Genomic DNA, 26,600 nt, shown 5'->3' with positions numbered 1-26,600 from the left:
TCTAGGAGGTGAGGACATTTTCCCACATAGCCATTTATCTAGTGTCTGTTACTAACAGCTAATTTATTTGAATGGCAAATGTACAAACATAGTACAAAAATTTTTGAAGTGTATAGTGAAAATAAGTTTCTCTCTTCTGTTCCTCATTCTCCCTTATAAGCAACCACAGTTAACCAGTATTTTGTGTATTCTCCCAGAGATATTCCATACATTTACAAACATATGTGTATATATAGTTTTTTCTTTTCCACAAATGGTACTGTACTGTGCAAACTGTTCCACACCTTTACCCATTTAATTTTTTTCCATATAATAGTATGTCTTTTCTTGGATTTTGTTCTACTTAGTACATATAAGGCTTCCTTTTATACCTGTATGCTAACTATTCTATTGTTGGATATAGCAAAACATAAACAGTTTATCAACAGACATTTAAGTTGTTTACATTCTTTTGTTATTACTAATCATATGATTATTTCAGTATACAGATAATCTTGTTCTTCTGTGATTATATGTAACATAAATATCTAGAAGTTAATTGTTGGGTCAGATGTTTGGGCCTTGGAAATTTTAATAGATATTGCCATAATTGCCTTAAACAGAGTTTAAACCAATTTATGCACCTCCTCCCAAATGTGGAGTACATATTTTCATATGCTTTAGCCAATAGTGTTACCTGACATGTTGATCTTTGTTCATCTGATAGGTTAAAAAATAATATCTCATGGAATATTAAATTGTATTCTCCTATAATGAGTGAACTTGACCATCTTTTCATATATCACAATGCTATTTGAATTTTCTGTGAACTCTTGGTCATTTATTTACTCTTTGTATATATGTGGAGGATCTTGGTCTTTATAATTTATTGTTGTTTGTGATGTGAATTGCATTTATTCCCTCTCCCCCTTTGTTTTGGCTTTTATTGTTTGTTTTTTACCTGCCTAAGTATTTTGTTTACATAGTCTAATTATATCAGTCTTTTAAGGTTTCTGGGTTTTATATTTAGAGGCCTTTTCTATTAAAGGCCTTTTCTATTCTGAAATTATGAAAAGTATTTTTTATACTTTCTTAATACTGACTTTATGGGTTTTTTTAACTTTTAAATCTTTGATTTCATTTGAAATTTCTTTTGCTATTATGTTTAATGTAGGAGCTCTCAGATTCCATATGAATTTTTATTTTACCATATTTCCTTTTACAACTGTGAAGAATTCATTTAAAATGTTACTTTTATAGCTCTTGATTGGACTTCAAATATTCAGTAAATTTGTTCTGTATATTTATCTTCTATCAATTGCTTTTCCCTTTTATTCCATCCATTTTCTCATAGACTTATATGAACCTGTACTTCTATTAAGTTTTTTATTTTTAATGAATAGGCAAATACGTGGGCATGGTTAAAAAAATTGAAACAGTACGAAATGGTACAGAAAGATATACAATGAGAAATGTTGCTTTTCAACCTTTTCACTCCCAACTTTCTCAGGCCCTTTCTTGAGGATTATTGGTCTTTTGTTGTTGTTACTAATGTCTCTTTTTATTGAAATTTTCAACTTTTTTTTTTCTTTATGGATTTTAGAAAGAGAGGAAGGAAGAGGGAGAGGGAGAGAGAAATATTGATGAGAGAGAACATTGATTGGCTGCCTCCTGCATACTCCTCACTGGAGATTTGGCCCACAACCTGGGCATATGCCCTGACCAGGAATTGAACTGGTGACCTCTTGTTGCATGGGTCAACACTCAACCACTGAGCCACACCAGCTGGGTGAAGTTTCAACTTTTAAAATAATAATTCTGTCTTGATGATTTAATAGTATATCCTAGTTTTCTGAGTAAGAAAGAAGTGTTTTCCTCTGGGGCCTTGAGGTCAGATTCTGAATGAAAACTCACTTTGTACTTTGAGATATATATAGCCATATGTGTCTGTATATGGCTACATATAATTTTTAGGTATTACTACTTGGAGAACTATTTCTGTAAATAGTAGAATGCCTACATAAATGTAAAGAGTGAAGGCTTTAGAGTAAAGTTGCTTCTATTTTTTAACAGCAGGACTCCACAGCTTACTATTGACAAATTACCTAATCTTGCTGGTCCTCAACTTTATCATCTGGAGAATAGGGACAATATTAGTACGTATCCTATTGGATTGTGATGATATAAGTGAGAAAAATGTTGTAAAGTGCTTAGAATAGTACCTGTCACATGGTAAACATTGAAAAATATGTTGCTGTATTTGCTTTGGAATTTTTACTTTGAGTCTGTGAACAATATTCCTAAAATTCCACTTTACACTGATGAGTTCTCCTCGTTCCTCTAGGAATGCCTAAAGAAAATGAAATAATTCACTGATTTTTTTTTTCATTTTTATTCACTGCTACTGCTTTTTAAAAGACAATTTGCTGCTTATAAATGTCTAAATTTGAATTTATTACAAAATGTTTAAATCAAGAGAATTAAAACATATTTTAAAGCATAAAAGGATTTTTCTCACAAATGTGATTAATTTGTTATATTGGAATTGTAAGCTCGCTCAATCGTCATAGACATAGATGTATTATAGAGAGCTGACTGTGCTTTTAGGCTGGTAAAGGGTAAAAAGTTGGTTATCTACTCCACTTAATGTTTCATGTCCTTTATAAGTTGCTATTAGGCTGTAGTCCATAGACGGGTTATTCTACATAATAGGTTAAGTTTATCGGAAATAACAGGATACGTTTTTTAGAAAACTTTTATAGGAAGTGTTACTAGTCATTGCCAACGGGATTCCCCATTCAAAGTAGCAGGATGGTTGCACAGCCTACATGTTTACACCTTTAAGTGCATTTACAGTGTAATCTGATGCTAATTTTTGAAATGGGAAAATATTTGAAAACAGGAATATAGGGATACAACAAAGGAAGAGACTCCTTTGACTTCCTTTGGTTACTTTTATTTAGAATAGAGCCTTCTATTTAAGGAATTGACTTTTCACAAAAACTTGGAGTGGTAGGAGGCCAGTTTATATACCATGAATCTTTAGGACAATCAGAGATCAGAGAAGGGTTAGAATGGTAACTGTAACTCTTTGAATTATATTATTTGGGAAAAGGAAATGGAGATAAGGGTTAAATTTTGCTATCTTTTGTGTAAGGAGGTTGCCAGGGAACACAATAGAAATGTGGATTTATTTGCTGTTTGGAAAGGCCCTTTGAGAAAAATTAAGATTAGTTTGCCTCCTTCCACAGTGTTTGAAGGTTATAGTTTACCACTATGTAATCTTATTTTTCTAAACCTGTTTTAAGCTTTTTGTTGTGCCCTAATATTTTTAAAAATGTATAATTTAGATACAGTAAAATTCACCTTTTTTACCATGCAGTTCTGCAAATTTGGACAGATGGATTTCTCTACCATCACAATCACAATATAGAACAGTTCCATAACACCAAAAATTTCCCCCATGGCTTTGAAGTCCACTCCTCCTGTCCCCAGCTCCTGACAACCACTAATCTGATTTATGTTCCTAATTTTTTTTTCTAGAATGCCATATGAAACAATACAGTATATAGCCTTTTGAGTCTAGCTTCTTTCACTTAGCATAAAGGCAATTTGAGATTCATGCACTTTGTTGTATAAATCAGTAGTTCTTTCCTTAATATTGCTGAGCAGTTAGTATTTCATTGTGTGAGTGTACCCTCGTTTGTTTATCCAGTCCCCATTTGAGGTAATCTGGTAGTAGAATAATGACCCCCCCAAAGATGTTTATACTCTAATCTCTAGAAACTGACAATATGTTACTTTATGTAACAAAAGGAGTTTTGCAGATTTAGTTAACATTAAGGACTTTGAGGTAGAAAATTTATCCTTGATAATCCAAGTTATTCCAGTCTATCACATGAGTTCTTAAAATTGGAAGGGGAAGGCAGAAAAGGAGGTCAAGAGAGGTGAAATGAGAAGGCCTTGACTAGTAACGGGGAATGATCTGGTTTACATTTAGCAAGAAAACAGGAAGTTTGGTCCTATAACCTCAAGAAACTAAATTCTGTCAACTTACCACATTGATCGGGAAATACATTTGCACCTAGAATCTCTAGCAAAAAAATGCAACCTACAGACACTTAGATTTTAGTCTGTCAAGACCCATACCAGAGATTTGACACACAGAACTGTAATATAATACATTTATGTTGTTTAACACTTCCAAGTTTGTGGTTAATTTGTTATAGCAGCAAGAGAAAATTAATGAAGGGACACTTGAACTGAGTGTGATTTCAAATAAAGCCACTAAAATAGTTACATATAAGTTTTTGTATGAACATAACAAGTTTTCCATTTTACTTGGTCAAGTACCTAAGACGGGGATTGCTGGGTCGTAGCTGCATCCTCCCTGATACCACGTATGAGAATTCTGTTTGTCAATTTTGATTTAGCTATTCTCATATATGTGTAGTTCTGGTTTAATTTGCATTTCCTTAATAACTAATGATATTAAACATCTGTTATTGTGTTTATTTGCCATCTGTATATCTTCCTTAGTTAAACGAGTGTTAATTTTTTAACAAATTTTAAAAATAGGGTTTTTTGTTTTATTATTGTGATTTGGGAGTTTTTTTATATATTCTGGATACAGATCCTTTGTCAGATATGTGGCTGTCAAGTATTTTTTTTCACAATTTGGTTTATCTTTTATTTTCTCACCATCTCTTTAGAAGAGCAGATGTTTTTAATTTTGGTGAAATACAATTTACCAATTATTTTTATTTACAGATTATTCTTTTGGTGGAATCTTTGCTTAATTCAAGTTCACAAAGGTTTTTTCATTTATCTTCCTCTAGAAGTTTTACTTTACATTTTTTAGGTCTGTGATTATTTTTTAAAAATTGATTTTGGAGAGAGAGAATCATCTATCGGCTGCCTCCTGCACGTGCCTCATCAGAGAATCAAACCCACAGCCCGGGTATGTGTCTGACTGGGAATTGAACCTGCCACCTTTTTGGTGTACAGGCTGACACTCCAACCAACTGAGCCACACAGGCCAAGGCTGTGATTATTTTTAATTAATACTTGTATATGTGCAAGGGGTGGATTGAAAATTTATCCATATGGATATCCAATTGCACCAGATCATTTGTTCAATTCCAGTGAATTTCCTTTACACCTCTGTTGAAAATCCCATATATGTGTGGGTCTATTTCTGGACTCTATTCTGTTCCATTAATTTATATGTTTATCCTTTCTCCAATATTACAAGCTCTTGATTACTGTAGTTTTATAGTCTTGAAAGTTGTTAATGTGCAACCTTCAGCTTTGTTCTTTTTCAGAATTGTTTTGGCTACTCCAATTTCTTTTCCTGTCTCTTATTTTTAATAGTAGAAAGCTCATAAAATGATAGGCTGGCTTCATTCAGCCTCTATTTTTGCTCCCAGGAAAGTGGAGAGAATCAAGTTACACCTTTTGTCATGCTAGTTCGCTGGATTCTTTGCCAGCTAGCTGACTTGCTACTATGGGAAGAGTCTGGCTGGTTTGGTCCTATTTTTTTGTCCTTCTGTTCAGGTACCCTCCCAGTATTTTTCATTTGGACAAGAAATTGACTATCTTTATCTGTTTAGAAATATAATTTAAGCCTTTAGTAATTCACATGTGTAGTTATTCTTAAATTCTACAGATCTCCCCAGTATATTATTCTGATTTAAAAAACAAATTCATTGAGTTGTAGAAAAGATCAAGTGTGGAACTGCATTTGGGGTAAAAGAAAGACATTTGGACTAATTATGGTTTGTTTGAGTACTTAAATCCCAGAAATGGGTATAGGACTCTCTTATAATTCAAGGCTGAATTATAAATTAAGGTGCTTTAAGAAGGAGCATTGCAGATGGGAGAAGGGAATTAGAAAAATTAAAAAAGGAGGTTTTTTTTTTTTTTTCTTAATGGAAAGAAGTACAGAAAAAATCATTGCAAGATACTTAACTCAAATTAGATTTAGCCGTGTTCCTGCCCTTCCCCTTTCTTACTCTCTCCAGTTGTTATAAAATTCTTACATAGTTTTATACTGTTTAATAGAAATATTAAATTTTTTTTTTTCAATTTTCCTAACTCTGACACCTAGTTTGTCTCATCTGGGGGTAGATTTTTTTTTTCTTTTTTCATGAAATTAGGAAAAAAGACTTTGTATGTACATGTAGTTTTCTTATACTTTAAGACATTTCCTTTTTTGTATATATCTTACCTTTTGTGCTCTTTGATGGAAATCTTTAAGTTGTATTAGAGGACTCTGAATTTAGTATAAGAAAATCTTAGTTTCAAAATCTACATCTTGGAAAAATTAACTAGATTTTAAAATTCCAAACTATTTTCTGAAAATTTTTTCAACTTCAGATAGTGCTGATGTAAAATCCTCTACCTTTTCACTTTTCAGACACAAGGTGGTGTACTATGTCTACTGTCTGAAATTCTGATGAGTTTCTTTAACAGCATTAAACAGAACATTATAAAAGTTCACTTTGGGCACTAAAATAAATTCCTCATGAAAGCAGATAGTTTTTATAGAGGGATCCAGTTTTATTTGAAGGGAAACCAAGGGGCTTTCACAGAGAAAATAAAATAATGCATTTTGCTGCTTTTTTATTATAGATTTTTGGAAATAATTTTAGTCTTATTAAAATGTCACACAAATAATAAGAGTACAAGAAAAATCCATATACTCTTTACCTAGTTTTACCTATCATTAACATTTTATCCCATTTGCGTACCTTCTCTTTATATACGTGTTTTTTTTCTGAGATATTTGAGGCTGTTACATATATTGAGTCACTACCCCTTAGTACAACAATGTGCTTTTCCTAAGGATAGTGATTCTCTCTTTTTTTTTTTTTTAGATTTTTTTACGGATTTTTAGAGACAAAGAGAGGAAGTAGGAGAGAGAGAGGAACATCAATGTGAGAGTGAAGCATCGATGTGAGAATGAAACTTTGATGTGAGAGGGAAACATCAATTGGCTGCCTCCTGCCCAACCCCCACTAGGGATTGAGTTTGAAACCTGGCCATGTACCCTGACTGGAAATCGAACTGGCAACCTTTCAGTGCACAGGTTGATGCCCAACCAACTGAGCCACACCCACCAGGTCTCAATATTCTATTTTATATACAGTGTAACTTCAGTAAAGTCAACTTCAGTAATTTAACATTGATACAGTACTTTTATCCAATCTCCCATTGGTATTTTAATTTGTCACTTAGTAATGTTTTTACAGTGTTTTTCCCCCTCCAGTTCAGTAGTCTGAAGTCAAATGCAACATTTAATTGTCATGGCTCTTTAGCCTCCTTTATCCTGGAATGTTTCCACAGCCTCCCTCTGTCTTCTATATTTAATTTCCCTCCCCCTTTTAATAGAATGTTACTCATTTTCATTTAGGGTTTGTCTGATGATTCCTCATGTTATAGGTTATACATTCTCAGCTAGAATATTGCATGGATAACGTGACCTTCTTAGTGTATTTCATATGCTTATGTTCTGGTTTTTTTTGTTTGTTTGAAACCTCACCCGAGGATATTTTTCCATTTATCTTCAGATAGAGTGAGAGGTCGGGAGGTCGGGAGTGGGGGGAAGAGAGATAGAAACATCGATGTGAGAGACACACATCAATTGGTTGCCTCCCCCATGACCCCAACCAGGGCTGAGGACCGAGCCACAACCCAGGTACATGTCCTTGTCTCTAATTGAACCCGTGAGTCTGGTCCACAGGCCAACCCTCTAACCACTGAGCCAAACCAGCCAGGGCTCATGAAATGGTGATGTTACCTTATATTTTTGTTCAGAGCATTTTTTGTGAATTCAGTTGTGTATTTAGAAGCAGAATTCAGTGTCCATTGAGAATGGGTAAGGGCAAACAAACATTTTCTCTTACTTAGATTGATGCTTCCAGTAGGTGAACTTTAATTTGACGATAAGGCTTGAAGTAACACATTTTAACTTTATTCCTTGGAAAGCTTTTAATGTAGTATATTGGCATTCACTCTGCCCTGGGTTGCCAAGGAGTATTATTGATACCTTCCTTGGGATCTGCCAGTCATTCTGGCGAAAGAATAAAATCTGAGTAGGTTACATCAGACAGAAAGAAATACACAAAACAGAGCTGTCTCAATTGTAAATCTCTTAGATGATATAATTAATACAAAATTCAAATTATTTTGTAGTCTCTATTTGAGTTTGTGCTTGTAGAGTTTTAATATGGAAGAAATGTGTAAGTTCTAAGTACGTTGACCGAAAAGAATATTGTAAACTTCTCAACGAAATGGTCAGGTCTTTATCTTTTGGTTATTTAAGGAATTTGTTGTTACTAAGTGGATAGAAATAATTTTGTTAGTAGAAAAGTTTCCTAAATACTTTTAGTATGTTAGTTTTAGGGTGTGTATGTATAAAAAATCTCGAAAGGTAATGGACATTTTATTTTAAAGAAATAGTCATTTTGAATATTTGAAATTAATCAATTTGATTTTTGCAGAAAACTATTTGTAGTATCAATATTAAGATGGTATAATGCCCTCTAAGAAAGAACATTAGTTTAGTTTATAGCTCAGTTGCAGGACATGGTGAATCAAAACTTTTTAGGACATGATCTTACACTTTTTCTATTTAATTTGATTATATATATATATATAGATATAGATATATAGATATAGATATATAGATATATAGATATATATAGTAAAAGGCGAAAGATGCGATCTGAAGAGAAACCAGAGTATATATATAGTATCATATAAGTATGTATTTCCCATGTACTGTAGACATCAAAACATTTGAGATACAATATTAGATGAATATAAAATAATTTGAATTCCAAAGTGCCCATTAAATTTAACAGTTGAACTTGAAAAATTACTGGATTCATCTGTGACTTATTTCTCCCATTAGCTGCCGTGCAGGGTATTGGAAGGGAGAAAAAGTTATCTCCACATTCCTTTCAGGTTTGCCCCTTGATGTTACAAAGTAGTGTACTGCTTAAATTGGTAGTAGTTTAGAACTGCTATTTCTGACACTTGTATACATGTTTCTGAGATACCAGAGTGCACTAAATAGTACCCTGGGGGCTTAGAAGAATTCAGTGTGTCTTCCCAAGTGTCTAACTTAATTCTTAGACATGCAGCTGTAAATATTATTTTATTGAATGTAGTTTTAAAAACTGTTTTTACTTATTTTTATTCCTCAGACAAGACATCTGTATAGATTCTTCTTCATCCCTGAGAGAGAACAAGCAACCTGAAGGTTTGGAATTAAAGCAAGGTATGAATCAAGTACTTAATTTTTATATAACATTTACCTGAAGATTATAAGCATTTATCAATAATAAATTTTTACAGTATTTTAGTTTACTCCCATTTTACAGATAGGTGACAGAAAAATTTATTTGATCTAAGATCAAAAGAGGAAAGAATATACCCTTTATTTCATGCGTCCTTTAGCCACCAGAGTGGTTCTGCCTTGGTGATGTATAGTTACAGATACCACCAGAAAGTTGTCATCTTAAATAGTTATAATTTGGTAAGCTTTATTATATATCCTTAGCTCTGAGATATTAGAGATATGTTAACTGGGTTGCTTTGGGTTACATGTAGAAAAAAGTCTTATGGGATAACTTTCTCCTTTTTTTTGGTAAGTGCCCCTAGTAGGATCCAAACCCGGGACTCTCTGGTCCGCAGCCAACACTCCAAACCGGGCAGGGCAACTTTCTCTTTTTTTAAAGAGATATTTTCTCCTTGTTTACTTTCTTCCTTATTGTTTTCTATAAATTAGTAGTTTTTGACATTACCAGTTACCAGAAGTAAAGTGGCAATTTGTGATTTATTCAAGCCCAAGTAGATCAATAGGGCTAATCTTTTAGATGTATATTTTTTGTTTGATTCTTCTCACCCTATTTGGGAAAATTGAAAGAAACAAGTTTTTATTATTTACTCCTAAAACACATTTTTTCTTTTTCTGCTAAAATTACTTCAGAGCAGTGATAACCTGTTGCAGCCAAGAGTATTGTGTTATTACATAAGCAACTAATCTTTGATAACTTAGAATAGTTTCTTTAAAACTTGACTAATAGGAACTTATTTGATAGAGAGAAGCAGGTTATCAGTTTATTTAGGCAGAATTTTTTTTTAACTCTAGTCTGTTAATAATGCTTAGTTAACAGAGTGTTGGATAATTAATTTTGTGATTCATTCAAATTATGTATGGAGAAGACAAAGCCTAGATATTCTGTAATTCTAACTTATGTACTGTGAGGTTTAGAAATATTTTTGATGGCCCAGCTGGTGTGGCTTAGTGGTTGAGCGTCGACCCATGCACCAAAAGGTCCTGGTTCAGTTCCTGGTCAGGGCACATGCCCAGGTTGTGGGCCTAATCCCCAGTGGGGGGCATGAAGGAGGCGGGCATTCGATGTTCTCTCTCATCGATGTCTCTCTCTCTCTCCCCCTCTCCTTTCCTCTTTCTAAAATAAATACAGGAAAAAAAATTAAAAATAAATAAATATTTTTGATGGTCTTGAGAATGCCAGTGCTTTTAAAAGTTTCTGTTTTGTTAGACTCTTAAATAGCCAGACAATATTATATCTTTGTATTCTGACTAGTTCCTAGCACTCCCCACAGACATAAACTCAGATTCATGGTTTTCATTTACATTTATTTGTCATACATAATTAGTGCTTTGCACACATCATTTTTATAAAATGTAGTCATAGTCTTATAGCTATTGCACCATTTATATATATATAATTGGACAACATTGCTGTTGTTCTGCTTTTGTTTCTACTGTTTGCATCAAATGAGCAGGCATTGTGGAGGTTATGCTACTAGACCATCTGCGGAGGGAAGAATGCCATGTAAAGGACAGCAGAAAGCTCCTGCAGGCTGATTCTAGGGAAAGGGAATGGCGACCTCATTGTGCAAAGTAGCCAGTGCTGCCCTCTAAGGGAATACGTTTTCCTGCTCCCATGTGCAGGCACCTGGAGCTCTTTTAACTCCCTTCCCAGTGTCAGCAGCCTGTTTTGCTTTGATTTTCTTATGGTAACTTCAGGCATTTGAAACCCAGCCGTGGAGCCAAAGAGGGAGAGAAAAGGGACTTAAAGTAGCCAGATATCACAAAGCTTTTATGTGTAGGAGGTTTTATAGACCACTCTTCTGTGGTTCTCACAAAGGAGTCAGAACCATCAAGAACACACTGTCATCAATAAGAGATGGCAAGCAAAGGTGAGAAAACATGAGGTCACAGCACAGCGGTACCATTTTGAAGTACAAAGTTCATGTTGTGACTGCATCTTTAGGAAATGGTTAAATTGAGTTTCAACTCTTTTTTTGAAAGAAATCGGAGAAATAAGTAAAGTCTTTTAGAAAACTCTATAAAAATGTTTAAAATATAAAATGTTTTATTGCATAACGGGAAAAACATAAATTACCTAACTGATTCATTCAATTATGTAGAGCATGTTCCAGATAAATATTTATATAGCTGAAATCTAAACCAGCTAATAAGTAACTCGCTTGGAAATAGAAATTCTTGTAGGCTTAATAAAGATTATTGCCTTTTTTCTAAATGAATTAATGTATTTCTAATATGTAAAACTTTGAAAATTGATGTAATATTTTTTCTAACTTTTTTTGCATAGCTAGCTACTCTGCTCACAGTGAGCTCAATAAAAACAGAATATAATGCTCTTTGTGAAAGCATTGTCATTTTATTTAATGGCTTGGCCGCTTAAGCAAATTCATTGAAGCTTGCTTACTAAAGTAACCCTTTGTTCAGTAGACCAAAGTATAAAGCAGCATTGACTTTTCTCTTTGCTCTTTTACAATAAAATAAATCTTATTGTATGACCTATTAATGGTATATGATCCTGACAGGTTACTTAAATTAAGTTTTCAGTTTCTAAAATATTCAGATGTTGATAAGTATTAACTGTAAGTTACTTAAGTTGAAATTGGCATTTTTTTGTTTAGTACTATTTCATTCATCTTGGTTTAGGAAATAACATTTATGAAAGTAGTAGTGCTAATGATAAGTATCAGATTTTGGATTAATATCTGAAGATTTACCTTCCTTGTACAAACATTATTTAAATATAAATATCTACTGGTTGATTGATTGTTACTGAAGTAATAGAAATTCTTCTGTTGAGGTTATTTTCATTTTTAGTAAGGGGGCAGTTAAAGAAGAAACACTGGGTATAGTTTTGCTCTTTATCCTTAGTACAGCTGATTTGTGTGCACATGTGCCTGTACATATGCAACCTGAGATCTTATGTTCATTTCTAGAGGATTTCAAGGCTTGTACTATTGAAAAGATTGAGCTCAGCTTTTAAAATAATAATGGTTTATATAAAATTTCTAAATTAGTTATTTGTGCTATCATTAACAAAATGAAAACTATTTGTCAAAGGTATTAAATTTGTAGAAAATATTTTTAAGATATTAAAACTCTGTTAATATAAGTTTTTCAATATATTTATTTATAAATAAATTTGCTTAAGACATTCAGTAATATTGAAATAATGGTCTATATTTAAATTGTTGCTTTAAAGTTTACTATTGGGGGATGTGTGGAATCTTGAAAATTATTCTCCTTTGTAACTTCTAAGAATTAAGCTCTTGTCCTTCTTAGAAGTTGTTAGGATAAATATTTTTAACTATACCTAGGTTAAATATGGATATTTAGGTTGAAGATATGAGTTGAGGTCACTTGAAAATATTTGAAGGGCTGTCAAGTGGAAGGGTGATCTGGCTTGTTCTGTACTGCCTTCGAGAATAGAAGTAGGGCCGGCAGATAGTTATCAGTTGACTATTTATTTCAAATAATCACAGGTAACAGAAAATACAGTGGGCTGTCTTCTGAAATATGTTCCTTTTGCTGAAAGAGTTTGATCACAGGTTATAATAAATGGCCACTTGGTGACACTGTTGTAGAGCTGATTCCTGTAATGTTTGGCTGTTTGGCCTTTATCTTGAAGTTCCTTTCGAGCTGTCAGATTTTGTAAATACCAGTGCCTAGTGCAGTGTCTTCACTTGGTAAGAGTGCTTAATAACTGTGTTCTTAGATTATTTAATGGAAGCAGAATGAAATACACAATTTTTTTCTATCTCTACTTTTTTATCCTATTAGAGGAAAAGATATCTAGTCTTTAAGTTGTGTGATGGGTCATTGAAATGCATACATCTGAATATAACCATAAAAATAAATATATAACCATATAGTCTATAAAATGATCAAAATCAAAATGACATTTACTACATCTTACTCTAAATCTTTTACATTAGCTTTCTCAGGCAGAGTTTTGCTGTGGTTAGGCTCAAATTTTGCTACCATTTTTTTTCTGTTCAAGTAACATTGGTTTATAACAGCAATTTTCAACCTTTTTCATTTTGTGACAGACATAAACTAATTACTAAAATTCTGCAGCACACCAAAAAATACATTTTTTGGTCCATTTGACAAAAAAATAAAAAAGGTATAATTTTGATTCATTCACACCAGATGGCTATTGTTGTATTATTGTCTTTTTTTTTTTTTATTCTCCCTTGAGAACATTTTTGCATTTATCTTCAGACAGAGAGGGAGGGAGGGAGGGAGCGAAGAAGGGAGGGAGGGAGGGACAGAGAGAGAGAGAAACATCAATGTGAGAGAGACTCATTGAGTGGTTGCCACCCACACGACCCCAACCCAGGCAGGGGACAAACTGCAACTGAGGTACGTGCCCTTAGCAGGAACCGAACTCGGGTTTCTCTGGTCCGCAGGCCAATGCTCTAACCACTGAACCATTGTCGTTTTTTCTTTTACTTGACAATCTAAGGGAAAAGAGGTCAGTGTCCGTTACTAAATAGTCAGGTATTGCATGTTTTAAAAATTCTTGTGGCATACCGGTTGAAAATCTCTGGTTTATAACATTATATAAGTTTCAAGTGTACAAGTATTATAATTTATCTTGTTTTGGGGTTTTGTTGTTGTTGTTGTTGTTTTTCATGTAGTTGTCTTGCCCTGGCTGGTTTGGTTCAGTGGTTGGAGCATTGACACAAGGACCGAAGGGCTGTGGGTTCAATTCCTAGTCAAAGGCACATGCCTGGGTTGTAGGTTTGATCCCCAGCCCAGTCCTGGTCCTACAGGAGGCCGCAGGTTGAGACACATAGATGTTTCTCTCTTTCCCTTCTTCCCTTCCACTCTTTCTTAAAAAAATATATATATATCCTTGGGTAAGGATTAACCAAAATAATAATAATGATGAAATAAAATAAAATGTAGTTGCCTTATATAATTATATTTTGGCCTTCTAGTTCACGAGTTAGTGAATTCTCTTTGAGAATTCTCTTAAGATCTTCAAGAAATTGAAAAGTAGACTTTAATAGGTGAAAAATGTTTTCAATGGCTAAACTACGTGATGTATTGCTGAAGAAATCTCTGGAATGGCAGGTGAACTCTGTGCTGCCTCTTCCTTGGTATATCTAAATGGCGGGTACAAGTGCTAGAAAGCTGTGGGAGACTAGAAAGTACATGTTACAGGCTGTCTGGAGTTGGAAGCAGAGAGTTATATGTACCACTGATAAAGTATGAGTCTGATTCCTTTCTTCCTAATCCTCTTTACCTTCTACACTGGCTGCAACAAAAAGTATTCACAGAATGCAGCTTCTCAAAATGAGTTAACTTCTTTAAAGGATTTTTAAAAACTTGTTCTGGGGAAATGCTGTCCAATTCAGCAATTGGTGAAATAAAAAGTGGTGTAACCATCAGTGCAACTTAAGAATTTTTATTTCTTTTCTCGCTCCTTTGAGCTTTTCACAAGTTGTTACCAACAGTCACACCAAATGGGATCCTCCCTGGTTTGTTTTGTTTTTTAAAATGTTTTTAATGATGTTTAGAGAGAAAGGAAGGGAGAAAGAAATACCAATGTGAGAGCAAGACTTGGGTCTCCTGCCTCCAGCATGCCCCATCAGGGATCCAGCCAGCAACCTGGTCATGTGCCCTGACCCAGAATCTAACAGGCAACCTTTCAGTGTATGAGATGACGCCCAGCCAACTGAGCCACACAGGCCAGGGCCTCCCTGTGTTTTAACTTTTCTGTTTCTATGAGTAGTGGTTAAATGAAAGGGTAAAAATTACATTTTGTATATGGCAGATTAGCACATACTGTTTCTGTTACCGTTTGAAGGCCCCTCTGTTGCATTTAAATGTGAGACTTTTCTAGATTTAAAAAAATAATAAACTAAACTGGCAAGGCTTTTGGATGCATAATGCCCTGTGTGTTTGTTAAGAATAAAATTACAAAGAATTTGATTCGGTATTTTGAGAGAAATGTGTATTTCCATAGTTTTTTTTTTTTTTTTAATTATACCCATTTTGTCTTGTGATGTATTTCATAGGCTCCTAGACATACTCTTAGGGCACTGCTTTGGAGGTTACATACTCCAAGTCTTCACCAGATGCTTGGACCCCTTTAGATCCTCTGTGCTTCTCAGTTATTATGTTTTTGTGTAGTTCACTGGGAAGAGTATCTCCTTGTATAGAAGTGCTCCTACCAAAGGAAAGAGAGTAAATATTAATTAGGCTTGCAATCAGATTTTATCATTTCCTGACCCTTTTACACATCCCACACCATAGTCTGTGATATAATTAGCAGTTTTGGCTACCACATAATATAGTTGATATATGTTGAGCTTACAGATAACACACTAGTTTTTAAAAAATTAATATTCCTTAATTTTTCGAAACAGCTTTAGGTTTACAAAACAATCGAATGGAAAGAAAGTGCAGAGTTTCTGTATACCTGCTTACCACCTCTTCTCTCAGTTTCCCTTGTTGTTATATTGCATTAGTGTGGAAAATTTGTTCAAATTGATGAACCAATATTAATACATTGTTATTAACTAAAGTCCATTGTTTACATTAGGGGTCATTCCTAGTGCTTTATATTCTGTTGGTTTTGATGTCTGTATAGTAACATGTATCCACCATTACAGTATCACACAGTATAGTTTCACCTATTTGTTGGAGACTCCTAGCAGCCACTGCTCTTTTACTGTCTAGCTTTGTCTTTTCTGGATCTCATACAGTTAGAATCGTATAGTGTATAGTCTTTTTAGATTTGTTTCTTTCATTTCTCAGTGTGCATTTGAAGTTCTTCCATGTCTTTTTGTGTCTTGATAGCTCATTTTGTTGCTGAATAATCCTCCATTGTCTGGATGTACTGCAGTTTGCTTATCCACCGACATCTTGTTTGCTTCCAACTTTTGACAGTCATGAATAAAGCTGCTATAATCATTTATATGCAGGTTTTTGTGTGGACATAATTTTAACTGTGGGTAAATACCAAGTTTGGAAAGAAACTGCCAGACTGTCTTTCAAAGTACTATAGCATTTTACATTTCCACCAACAATGAATGAGAGAGTTCCTGTTCCAAATTCTTGCTAGTATTTGGTGCTCTCATTGTTTAGGATTTTGGCCATTATAAAAGGTGTGTAATGGTGTTTAGTTTTATTTTGTAATACCCTAATGACATATGATGTTGGGTTGTTTTTTTTTTTTCCTATGCTTTGCCATCTATATATCTTATTTGGTGACTTCTCTCTTCAGATCTTTTTCCTGTTTTTAAATTGGATTGTTTGTTTTCTAATTGTTGACTTTTAAGGGTTCTTATATAGTTTGGATACTAGTCCTTTATCATATGTGTTTTGCAAATATTTTCTCTCAGTCTGCGGCTCTTCTTTGCATTCTCTTACTGTTTATTCATATTTAACACGTACTTTTTAGGTCTCTGTCTCCTACATATTGTATTTATTCAGGTGAGCTTAAGGGACCTACGAGAAGAAGATATATTCAACCTGAACCATTATTCTAATCTGTGAAACTAGTGGTCGTTCTGGTTCCCTTAAGATCTGGGAGGCAGAATAGAATGTTCAAATGCAGATTTTCAAAATATACTCAGGTTTGACTTTTGGTTCTGCCACTTTAGTTTTGTGAACGAGAACAAGTTACTTGCACTCTCTGTCCCTCAGTTTCCTCATTTATAAAATGGGAATAATAAATATGAGTGTCTACTATTATGTTGGCATAAGGATTAAAAGAGTTAATACTTGTAAAGTGCTTAGTAATAGTAAGTACTCAATAAATATCAGCTTTTGTTGTAATTTTGACATCATTGTTGTCATTAATGTTTTCTGTTTCATCCCCTCGATATTATCCTGGCTAGCTCTAGTTGGTAAAATTGTTTCTATATTGAATTATAGTCTGCCTTTATGTAACTTCTACTTATTGGTCCTTTTGTGTGCTTTGGGTTATAGAAAATGCATTTAATATCTTTTCTAAATATGTCTCTTTGAATTTTGAAATTGATCCCTTTTTTCAACAAATTATTATTTTTGTTTTCTGCTAGGCACCAAGAATGGAAAGATAAATAAAATGTGGTCTGGTTTGGAAAGAACTAGTCTAATAAAGGAAAACAGATATGTAATTAATTTTTATATCCACCTTTATCTGAACTTACACATTCTTCTTCCTTTCTGTTACAAAGAATCTTTGTCGCTGAGACCAACCCCACTATTTGTTTAGTGATCACATTTCTGTTTGGTCCCTGGAGTTGTTTCATCTCTTTCCCTAGTCACTGCCCCCTTCCCAAGTAAACTAATGCCAGCAGCGATTTCATTGGCCATTGCTGAGTCCTCATCTTGACCTTCCAGCCACATTTGACACCATTGATTATCGCCCTTCCCTGACACTGACTTTCTTCTCAGTCCCCTTTGCATTATGCTCTCCTCTACTCAGAATTTATTCATGGCATAAATGATTGTTTCTGATAAAGAAGAGAATGCAAATTTATTTTTTTAAATATGTTTTTATTGATTTTTTTTTAGAGAGAGAAGAAAGTAGAGAGAGATAAAAACATTGATCGGCTATCTCCTGCACACTCTGTACTGGGGATTGAGCCTGCAACCCAGGCATGTACCCTGACCGAGAATTGAACCGGGACCTCTCAGTCCATGGGATGAAGCTCAATCCATTGAGCCACACCAACCAGGCAAAAAACACAAACAATTTAATACAGAAAATCTGTCTAGCCTGAGTTGCAGGCTTGATCCCCAGTAGGGGGCATGCAGGAGGCAGCCAATTGATATTTCTCTCTCACATCGATGTCTCTATCTCGCTCTCTCTAAAAAATCAATAAAAAAGAAAAGAAAACCTCTTTAATATTCTACCAAACCCTTGTTGAACTTCCAGGTAACGTGGGTGTCCACCAGCCTGTAATCCTAACCTTTAAGAATCACAAATCCAGAGATTGCTGCAAGAATCAATAAATATTCACTCAGTTTCTATTACATATGCCACAATGGTGCTGTAAAGGCCAGAGAAGAGGTAGGATTTACAAAATGCCACAGGTGGGGTAGACTAAATATTTGTGGCATTATTAAGACATATTTTTGTCTTCATGGTGCTTATATCTGCTTAAAATATAAACATTTTAAAGTGCTAAATTGTACAATATAAAGTATAACAATATCAGAATTTATAAGGTAATAAAGAAAAGGTCAAGGAGATCATAGATCAGTGATTTGAAGAAGGTCTTAGAATCTTTAACAGGTATATTTCCAAGTGTGGGGGAGAAAATTTACAAAGGCGAAGTGCTAGGTAGATCTAAGCTAGGTACTGAAGTATGTGAGCCTACCAGAATAAAATGCACACATAAGAATATATAAAAAGATAGCTTCCAAAATTATTGCCTCTGAAGACCACCGTTATAGGACAGAAAGCACAATAGGGACCTCCTGTTAGCCTTTTACAATGGATCAGGTAAGTGAATATTTGGGGGTCACACTGGAGCACAATACCAGACTGACACATGAGAGATTCCTAACAATAATCTTTCCTCTAGTAACTTAAAAGTACACAGGAAGAAAACCTTGAAAAATATCATTTATCTCCCAGCCAATGTGGTTCAGTGGATTGAGGGTCGTCCTATGGACTGAGGTCCTGGTTCAATTCCTGGTCAGGGCACATGCCTGGGTTACAGGCTCAATCCCCAGTGGTGGGCATGCAGGAAGCAGCTGGTTGATTCTCTCTCTCTCTCTCTCTCTCCCCCTTCCTCTCTAAAAAATCAATAAAAACATTTTTAAAAAGAAATAAAATAAAAACGTCATTTATTATTTTCCTACTCTTTGATTAAAAAGACTTCTCTTAGAATAAAAGTTTGATGTTAGGGGAAGTACCTAAGGGTAGGGGCTGGTTGCCAGGGGACCTAATCATGTGATTAGAGGATTCAAACTTCTGGGGAGGTGAGTGGAGCTGAAGGATAAATCAATAACCAATGGCCACTAATTAATAATTTATGTATATGTAATGAAGCCTCCTGAAAATCCCCCCAAAAATAGGTGTGGAGAGCTTTGGTGAACATAAGGAGATTTGGGGAGAGGGTTGCCTTCAGAGAGAACATGGAAACTCCATGCTCCCACCCTCACACCTTGCCCTCTGATATGTATTTTTAATCCTCAGATATCCAGTGTTCACATTTTTGATGTCCTATAATATTTTAAACTATGTGTGTGAATCAGGATGTAGATAAGATCCCTACATTTCAATTGGTTAGAAGTAAATTTCTTTTAAGTCTATATGCTCCCCTTTCTCCTTCCTCCTTCCCACCCTCCCCTCTCTTCCTCTCTCTGCTGTTCATTTCTTGAAGAAATAAACAACAAACTTTGGGTGTCTGCTAAAGTTTCTCGGTCTGAATTTTGGTGATTGCATTTCAGTGTTTCATTTAACATTCCTTTATTTTCTATAAATTGGTAGTTAGATATAGTGACTTGATCATATTCATGTTCAGTTTTTGGACAAGAATGTTTAGAAGCAAAGTGTGTTCTTCCATAAGGAGGCATTTGTTACTATTTTTGGGAGGAGTGGGGTGGGGTACCTGCCCCTAGTGGGAACTGAACCCAGGACTCTCTGGTCCACAGGCCAACGCTCCAACAGCTGAGCCAAACTGGCCAGGGCGTTACTACTCTTATTTTGTTATGTTAATGGCCATTGGGATGTATTGTCCACAGTGGCTGAAAATAATACTCCTAATTCCTTGAAACTAGCTTTAGTTTGTAATCTAGTTTTTTGCCCCCTCTGAGAACTGTTAAGAACTTTTATTTACTCTCAAGTTATATTTCTCCAGATGTGTCCTAGGTTTGATGCTGTGCGCTTTGCAAGCCCTTTTTCTGTGTGAAGACCTTCTTCGCCTCAGATCAGTTTTCTTCTAGATTAGAAGAATATTTCTTTATTTTCCCTCTCCATTCTCTTTCTTGCTTTCTGACTTGTCCTGTCACTTTAGTCAAGTCTTTGCTGAAATGTTACCTTACGAGATCACAATAATCACTCTTTGTGAAGGCATTCTCCTGCTACCATCTTCTCCTGCTTTATGTCTTCAGAGTATCTGATATTTATTTACAGTGTCTCTCCTGTGACTTAGAGGCAAGGCATAGACTTTGTTTTATTCACTGCTGTTTTCTTGATCTTTAAAAATTTCTTTCACATAGTGGGTGCTCAGTAATATTTTTTTAATTCATTATATTAGGTTGGAATCAGCTTTTCTCTTCAACTTGCAACTTGTATTGCATATTTTAAATATGCACACTTTCCTACATTCTGATAGTTCTTTAACATTATCTTCCAGCAATCATTGAATATTTTCTTTTTTTTTTTTTATCCTCACCCAAGGATATTTTTCCATTTTTTGTACAGATAGAGTGGGAGGGAGAGAGAGGAAGGGAGAGAGAGAGAGAAACATCAACGTGAAGGGACACATCGAGTGGCTGCCACCCACATGACCAACCAGGGCCGGGGACAAACTGCAACCGAAGTACGCGCCCTTAGCGGGAACCGAACCCGGGTCTCTAAGGACCACAGGCCGACGCTCTAACCACTGAGCCAAACTGGCCAGGGCATGAATATTTTCTTTTGATAACTTAAACATTTTTTTTTTCCTTTATTGATTTGAGAGAGAGAGGAAGAGGGAGATAGTAACATCAGTGAGAGAAAACATGGATTGATCACCTCCTGCATGCCCCCCACTGGGGATTTGGCCCACAGCCTGGGGATGTGTCCCGACCGGGAATTGAACCAGCTACCTCTTCTCTTGGTGCATGGGTCGATGTTCAGCCACTGAGCCACACCAGCTGGACTTTTGATAACTTTTTAAATTCTAACATTTCTTCTTCTCTGTTTTTTTCTTTGCAGCGTGTACTTGTTTTATGGTGGCCGTGTCCACTTTAGTGTCTCTCAGAATACCCCAACCCTCATTCTCCCCAGATTATCTTTCGATCCCTGCTATCTTTATTTCTTTCTTCCTTTATTCACCTTGGATATTCATTTCTTGTAGCTGAGTTTCTCTGGTAGCGGGTTTATGTTTCTTCAGTAGCTGTTCAGATATATCCTTTAAGAGATCTCTTTCTTTAATGTAATACAAGTAGCTCTCCCATCTAGAGTGCTTGGGCATGTGGCAGGGGAGGGGAAGGGAGGCAGGGATGAAGGGTTCACATGGCTCAACTATTCTGAATGAACTAAGTTTTCATTATATTGCTGTTTGTTCTACAGCTAACTCTTAATTTCTTAAAACACTTTAATTACCTGTGGTGTCTGGCTGTGGTTTTGCTTTGCTTTTATTTTTCCGTCCTTTTCATTTTGCCTACCTATATTTTGTAAATATTCTGAAATTGTTCTTTTTAGATGACACCCTTTCTTGTTATCTAATACTATGATTTTATTTTTTCCCTTTAAACTTTTTACAAGGTTATAATATTGGAAATGGTTGAAGAAATGCATAATGTTCATAGAGTAAAATTGGGAAACTCCTTTTCTTTTCCCCCTCTACTTTCACTCCCCTCCACAGCAGGAACCACTGTGCATAGATCACTTATGCTGTTTTTAACATAAATATTTTATCTGTTTTGACTTGATGGTATATCTTGAATATTTTTCCATCTTACCAATTAATATTTTTCCAGATGGACAAAATTCCTGTTTATTACTGAGTAAAATGTGATATCTTACTGTTTTAATTTGCATTTCCCTGATTAGAAATTTTCATTGTTGAGCGTATTCTCATGTAGTCATTGATTTCAAGGTGGGGCAGACAATTTTAAAATATTAATGAAATACATTTTTTAAAAGGACAAATACAAGAATATAATGTCTACATGTATTTAAGAGATAACTAAAAACATGGGCAAAGGGTAGAAGCAGGTCAGTATTTCACAAACTATAAAAATTCATAGATAGTATAAATCCTCAGTTAGCTTATAATTTTTATACTATTTAAATATGTCTCTTCTGTCACTTCATTGGGTTCTTGGTAAGGAAGGATTATATATGTATGTGTGCTGCACTCACCATCTTTAGCAGGGATTCAGAAATTTTTAATTATCCCGTGATCTAGGGTTGTCTTGGCTTAACTCAGTAAGTTGCTATCAAGAAGTCACAAGCATGCAGTCACTCATAACATTATAGGCTTTCTTTCATTTTATAAATCAGAACTATTTCTGATAAGCTGACTTATACGCAAGTAGAATATTATAGGCCCCGTCAAGGTCTAAATGGACTCGAGAGATGTTGTAGAACAATTTGCCTTAATGATGATAGAAGACAAACTCTGTAAGGTAAGGGATTTGCCCATAGTCACATGCGTCATAGAGAGGAAGGGTTAGGACTCGTATCCCAACTTTCATACTCTCCCTCTCTCCCCACTCACCCATTATATTTTGCTCTTCATTGTTAAGGAACAACATCTAATCTGAAAAACAATCACGTTTTTTCAAAAACATACATTTTAAAATTCTTTTAAACAGACTACAGATTTGTATTTAGAATCAGTGTCTACAGATTTAGACATTTATTTATTTATTTATTTATTTTTATCCTCACCCGAGGACATTTTTCCATTTTTTTGTTCAGATAGAGCGGGAGGGAGAGAGAGGAAGAGAGAGAGAAACATCGATGTGAAGGGACACATCGAGTGGCTGCCACCCGCACGACCAACCAGGGCCGGGGACAAATTGCAACCGAGGTACATGCCCTTAGCGGGAACCGAACCCGGGTCTCTCTGTACCACAGGTCGACGCTCCAACCGCTGAGCCAAACCGGCCAGGGCAGATTTAAACATTTAGATTAAAGCCTGCTAGCCATGAAAATTAACCTTTTGAAACTATGAACAATTCAGCACTTTTTTCTTAAATTTGTTTTCATCTCAAATTAGAATACTTATATAAAGCATTGTTTCTTTACACAGGAAGCTATTTGGAAATACTGTAGCTATTTGGGCATACTTGTTGCTTTGGAGAGAAATGTAAAATGTTCTTTGGCAACAAATAAAATGGCAACCATTTTTTTTTTTAACAAGAAGTTCTATTTGTGGATGCAGATAATTTCTTGATTCATTTCCACTTTAATTTTAGAATAAAGAATAGTTTTTGAATTATTAGGATATAGAAGGATCAGTCAAGGTCAGTAAATCATTTATTATAAAACCAATGGAGTAGAATTGTTTATGTTCTTCCTACACATTCTATTATCAGAATTTTTCATCTGTCAACCTGTCTTGTAAATAAGTTTTTTCTGCCATAAGGAGGTTAAGAAAGTTAACATTTTGGGTATTAAAACCTTTTTTCTCATATTAGAATTTAAAAGATAAATAAATTGGAGGGAAAAGTGAGCACTCGGGGTTGTAAATGATACCTGGATTTGAATAATGTCCAAGGCCCAAGTGGTTGAGAGCTATAATCTGCATTTATATCCATTTTCTTATCAGTTATGGAAGTTTTATAACAAATGCATTTTTAAAAAATATGGTGTACTAACTTTATTAATTAAAATCCTCTTGATGAAAACTTATTTTTATCTTAGAAAATGGCCTTAGGTAATCTCCTTTAATTTATTGATTTAGAACAAAGTGTTTGAAAAAGCATATGAAAAGATTTGGGATAATTGCAGTGCACATGGAAGCCAACTTATCAATGATATTTTTCTTTTTTTTTATAGCTTATAAAGTATTTTAAACTCTTTCTAGAATGGAATTTTACTTCAGTAATAAGCAATACCCTATCCAAAGGGTTTCCTATTGTAATGTAGAGGTTTCACTGTGTTGTAAAGTGATATGACATTTTATTTAGGAAAATAGATCGTGGAACTCCATGTGATGGTGTAAATTTCCCAATGCTTACATGTTTTAAATGGGAATGAAAAGCACATTAAAATTTGAGTTAAATTAGATATGTTTTCAAAGTTGAGGCAGTGAGACAGGGATTAAGAATGTGTTTGGAACTCCGTGATGGGTGGTGGGGGTCAAAGCAGCCCTTTAATCATAAATAGAAAGGAAATTTTGACCAGGGCAATTAGATTACATGGTTCTTTTCCACTTTTTCTGTTTGTTGCAGGCAAAGGGGAAGATAGTGATGTACTCAGTATAAATGCAGATGCTTATGACAGCGACATAGAAGGCCCATGCAACGAAGAAGCAGCTGCTCCTGAGGTCCCAGAAAATACAGTCCAGAGTGAAGCTGGTCAGATAGATGACCTGGAGAAAGACATTGAGAAAAGTGTGAATGAGATTCTGGGACTGGCAGAGTCTAGCCCACAGGAACCCAAAGCAGCTACCCTCACTGTTCCTCCAGCAGAAGATGTTCAGCCTTCTGCACAACAGCTGGAGCTGCTGGAACTTGAGATGAGGGCAAGAGCCATTAAAGCCCTGATGAAAGCTGGTGATATAAAAAAGCCAGCCTAGTTATTTAACCTGAACCTGAATTTTAGGTGTGTTTGAACAAAGCCACATGATAAATTTTGTCTGAAATTTATTTGGGGTCTTATATGATATTTCTCATGTAAGCCTTATTAGATAAATTCTTTGTAGGCCTAAAATATCTATGGCATTTTTTGTTGATGTTACTTTTATAATATACATGTGTTAATTATTTTATGAGTTCATGGCAAATATTGTTAGATAATGGCAAATATTGTTAGATAATCGGGTATTTTGTTAGATAAATATTTTAGCTTGTCTACAGATTAATATCTGAAAAGTCATTACAAAGAGTCATGCTAATTTTTTTCTTTATTTTTAAATGTTTTGGTACCAAACCTAAAAGCTTAAGAAAAATTGAACAAGCGTGTTGTTCTTAAGGCTGCCTTATATTCTGCAATGGAATATTAAACTAGTGCTCCTAGATTTGTTAACAATTTAAGAAATTTAGTTATGCTTATATGCACCTTGAAAATATATATTGTCTTGAAGATAGATAGCTCCTATGGTTGTGGATTTAGTAGTAAAAACCAAGTAACATTTTTTACTGTTAGGCTTAGAAATCTGAAATGGCTGAGAAAAAACTTATTTTATATATATATATAAAAAAAAGACTTAATGTAAGGCAGTTTTTAATAATGTAAAGTAATTTCCCAACTTTAATTCCAGCAGACAAGCCATTCTAACAGGTATTTGATATTATTGGACACGTTGTTCAAGTGTTTTTCTGCACTAAAAAGGGAACACATCTTCATTCCAAGCTATTGGGAAAAGGAGAATATTTTATCATACAGGTTTTCATGTGTTGTTTTTGCTTGAAGATCTATCCAATGTGCTATAATTCCATGAATTAAAAATAATAAAGACTATCATTCTGGATTTGAAGACTTTTTGATACATTTCTAAAAGCAAAGTTAATTTCAGGAAGCTTTGTTGGGTCAACGTTCTAATTACTTTAATTTTATATAGTTTTTGTAAATAACTAATATCCTGCCACAGTTAATGGATGCATTTTGTCCCATCACTAATTGTAGTTGTTTGATACCAAAATAAATTTAGGTAGAGACACTTAAAATAAATTCTTTTTCCCTTTCTAAAATATGAATCTGGAATTGTTTTAATATTTGCTCAAATTATAGTATATATTATATATAGTATATTTTACTTATAAGCCAATGTCCTATGAGGATTTTCCTCAGACACACTTTAGTAGCTGGCTTATTTATATATAAATTTTAGAAGGTTTATTGTGGAAATAGAGAGTATTTATGAAACATTGGAGTTGCACTTACAAATTCTTTTTGTTGTTTCTGAACATGCCTTTAAATAACCTTGCTGTTTCTTTCTGGTCTTCTCCCTGGATCTTTCAATGGAGCAGAGGCTTGTGTCGTGCGGAAAGCTGCTCTTAGGCTGGCAAACATGAATGTGATTTAAATAGCGAGTTCTTGTAGTAAACTGCCTCAAGATTAAAAGCATTGATTATGGTAAAATTTTTCTATCTCAACTTAAACTAAAAGTTAATAAAGTACTGCAGAATAAACTTTCATGCTGCTTACTAATTTTAAAATGCAGATGACGTACGTGATTAAACACGAGAGGAGAAAAGGCCCGAGTTCCTTGTGGCTGGTCAAAGCACCGCCTTCACGGAGCTCTGTCTGCTCTGTGCAGCCGGCGGGGGCTTTAGAGGACATTTGACTGGAGTTAGTGTGTGTGAGGTGGAGTGAGCTGAACAAATCAGACGGTACGTAGAGTCCTCCTTAGAAAATCAACTTTTCCTCTTACTCTTTTTTTTTTTTTTTTCAATGTTAAAAGACAGGCGAGCTTTTTGA

At 34.7% G+C, this 26,600-nt stretch overlaps 1 protein-coding gene across 3 annotated transcripts in view; it reads left to right on the top strand.

Annotated features, from left to right (window-relative positions):
* Positions 1–26,600, top strand: part of CAAP1 (caspase activity and apoptosis inhibitor 1) — a 68,243-nt gene that overhangs the window by 18,429 nt on the left and 23,214 nt on the right. Inside the window, exons 5-8 of one of the 3 annotated variants that reach the window (XR_004959524.1) lie at positions 9,192–9,265; positions 24,410–24,782; positions 26,150–26,255; positions 26,344–26,507. Coding sequence is in view for 2 of the 3 variants with exons in the window: in XM_036261875.1 (XP_036117768.1) it covers positions 9,192–9,265; positions 24,410–24,756 (421 nt within the window). In the remaining variant the exon portion in view is untranslated. Of the gene's footprint in view, positions 1–9,191; positions 9,266–24,409; positions 24,783–26,149; positions 26,508–26,600 lie in introns of those variants that run through there. The other 2 variants (XM_036261875.1, XM_036261876.1) reach the window with 2 other exon arrangements.

This window comes from Molossus molossus, unplaced genomic scaffold, assembly GCF_014108415.1.
Source record: "Molossus molossus isolate mMolMol1 unplaced genomic scaffold, mMolMol1.p scaffold_m16_p_14, whole genome shotgun sequence".
NCBI classification, from domain to species: Eukaryota; Metazoa; Chordata; class Mammalia; order Chiroptera; family Molossidae; genus Molossus; species Molossus molossus.
This window is presented reverse-complemented; position numbering and strand designations above follow the sequence as displayed.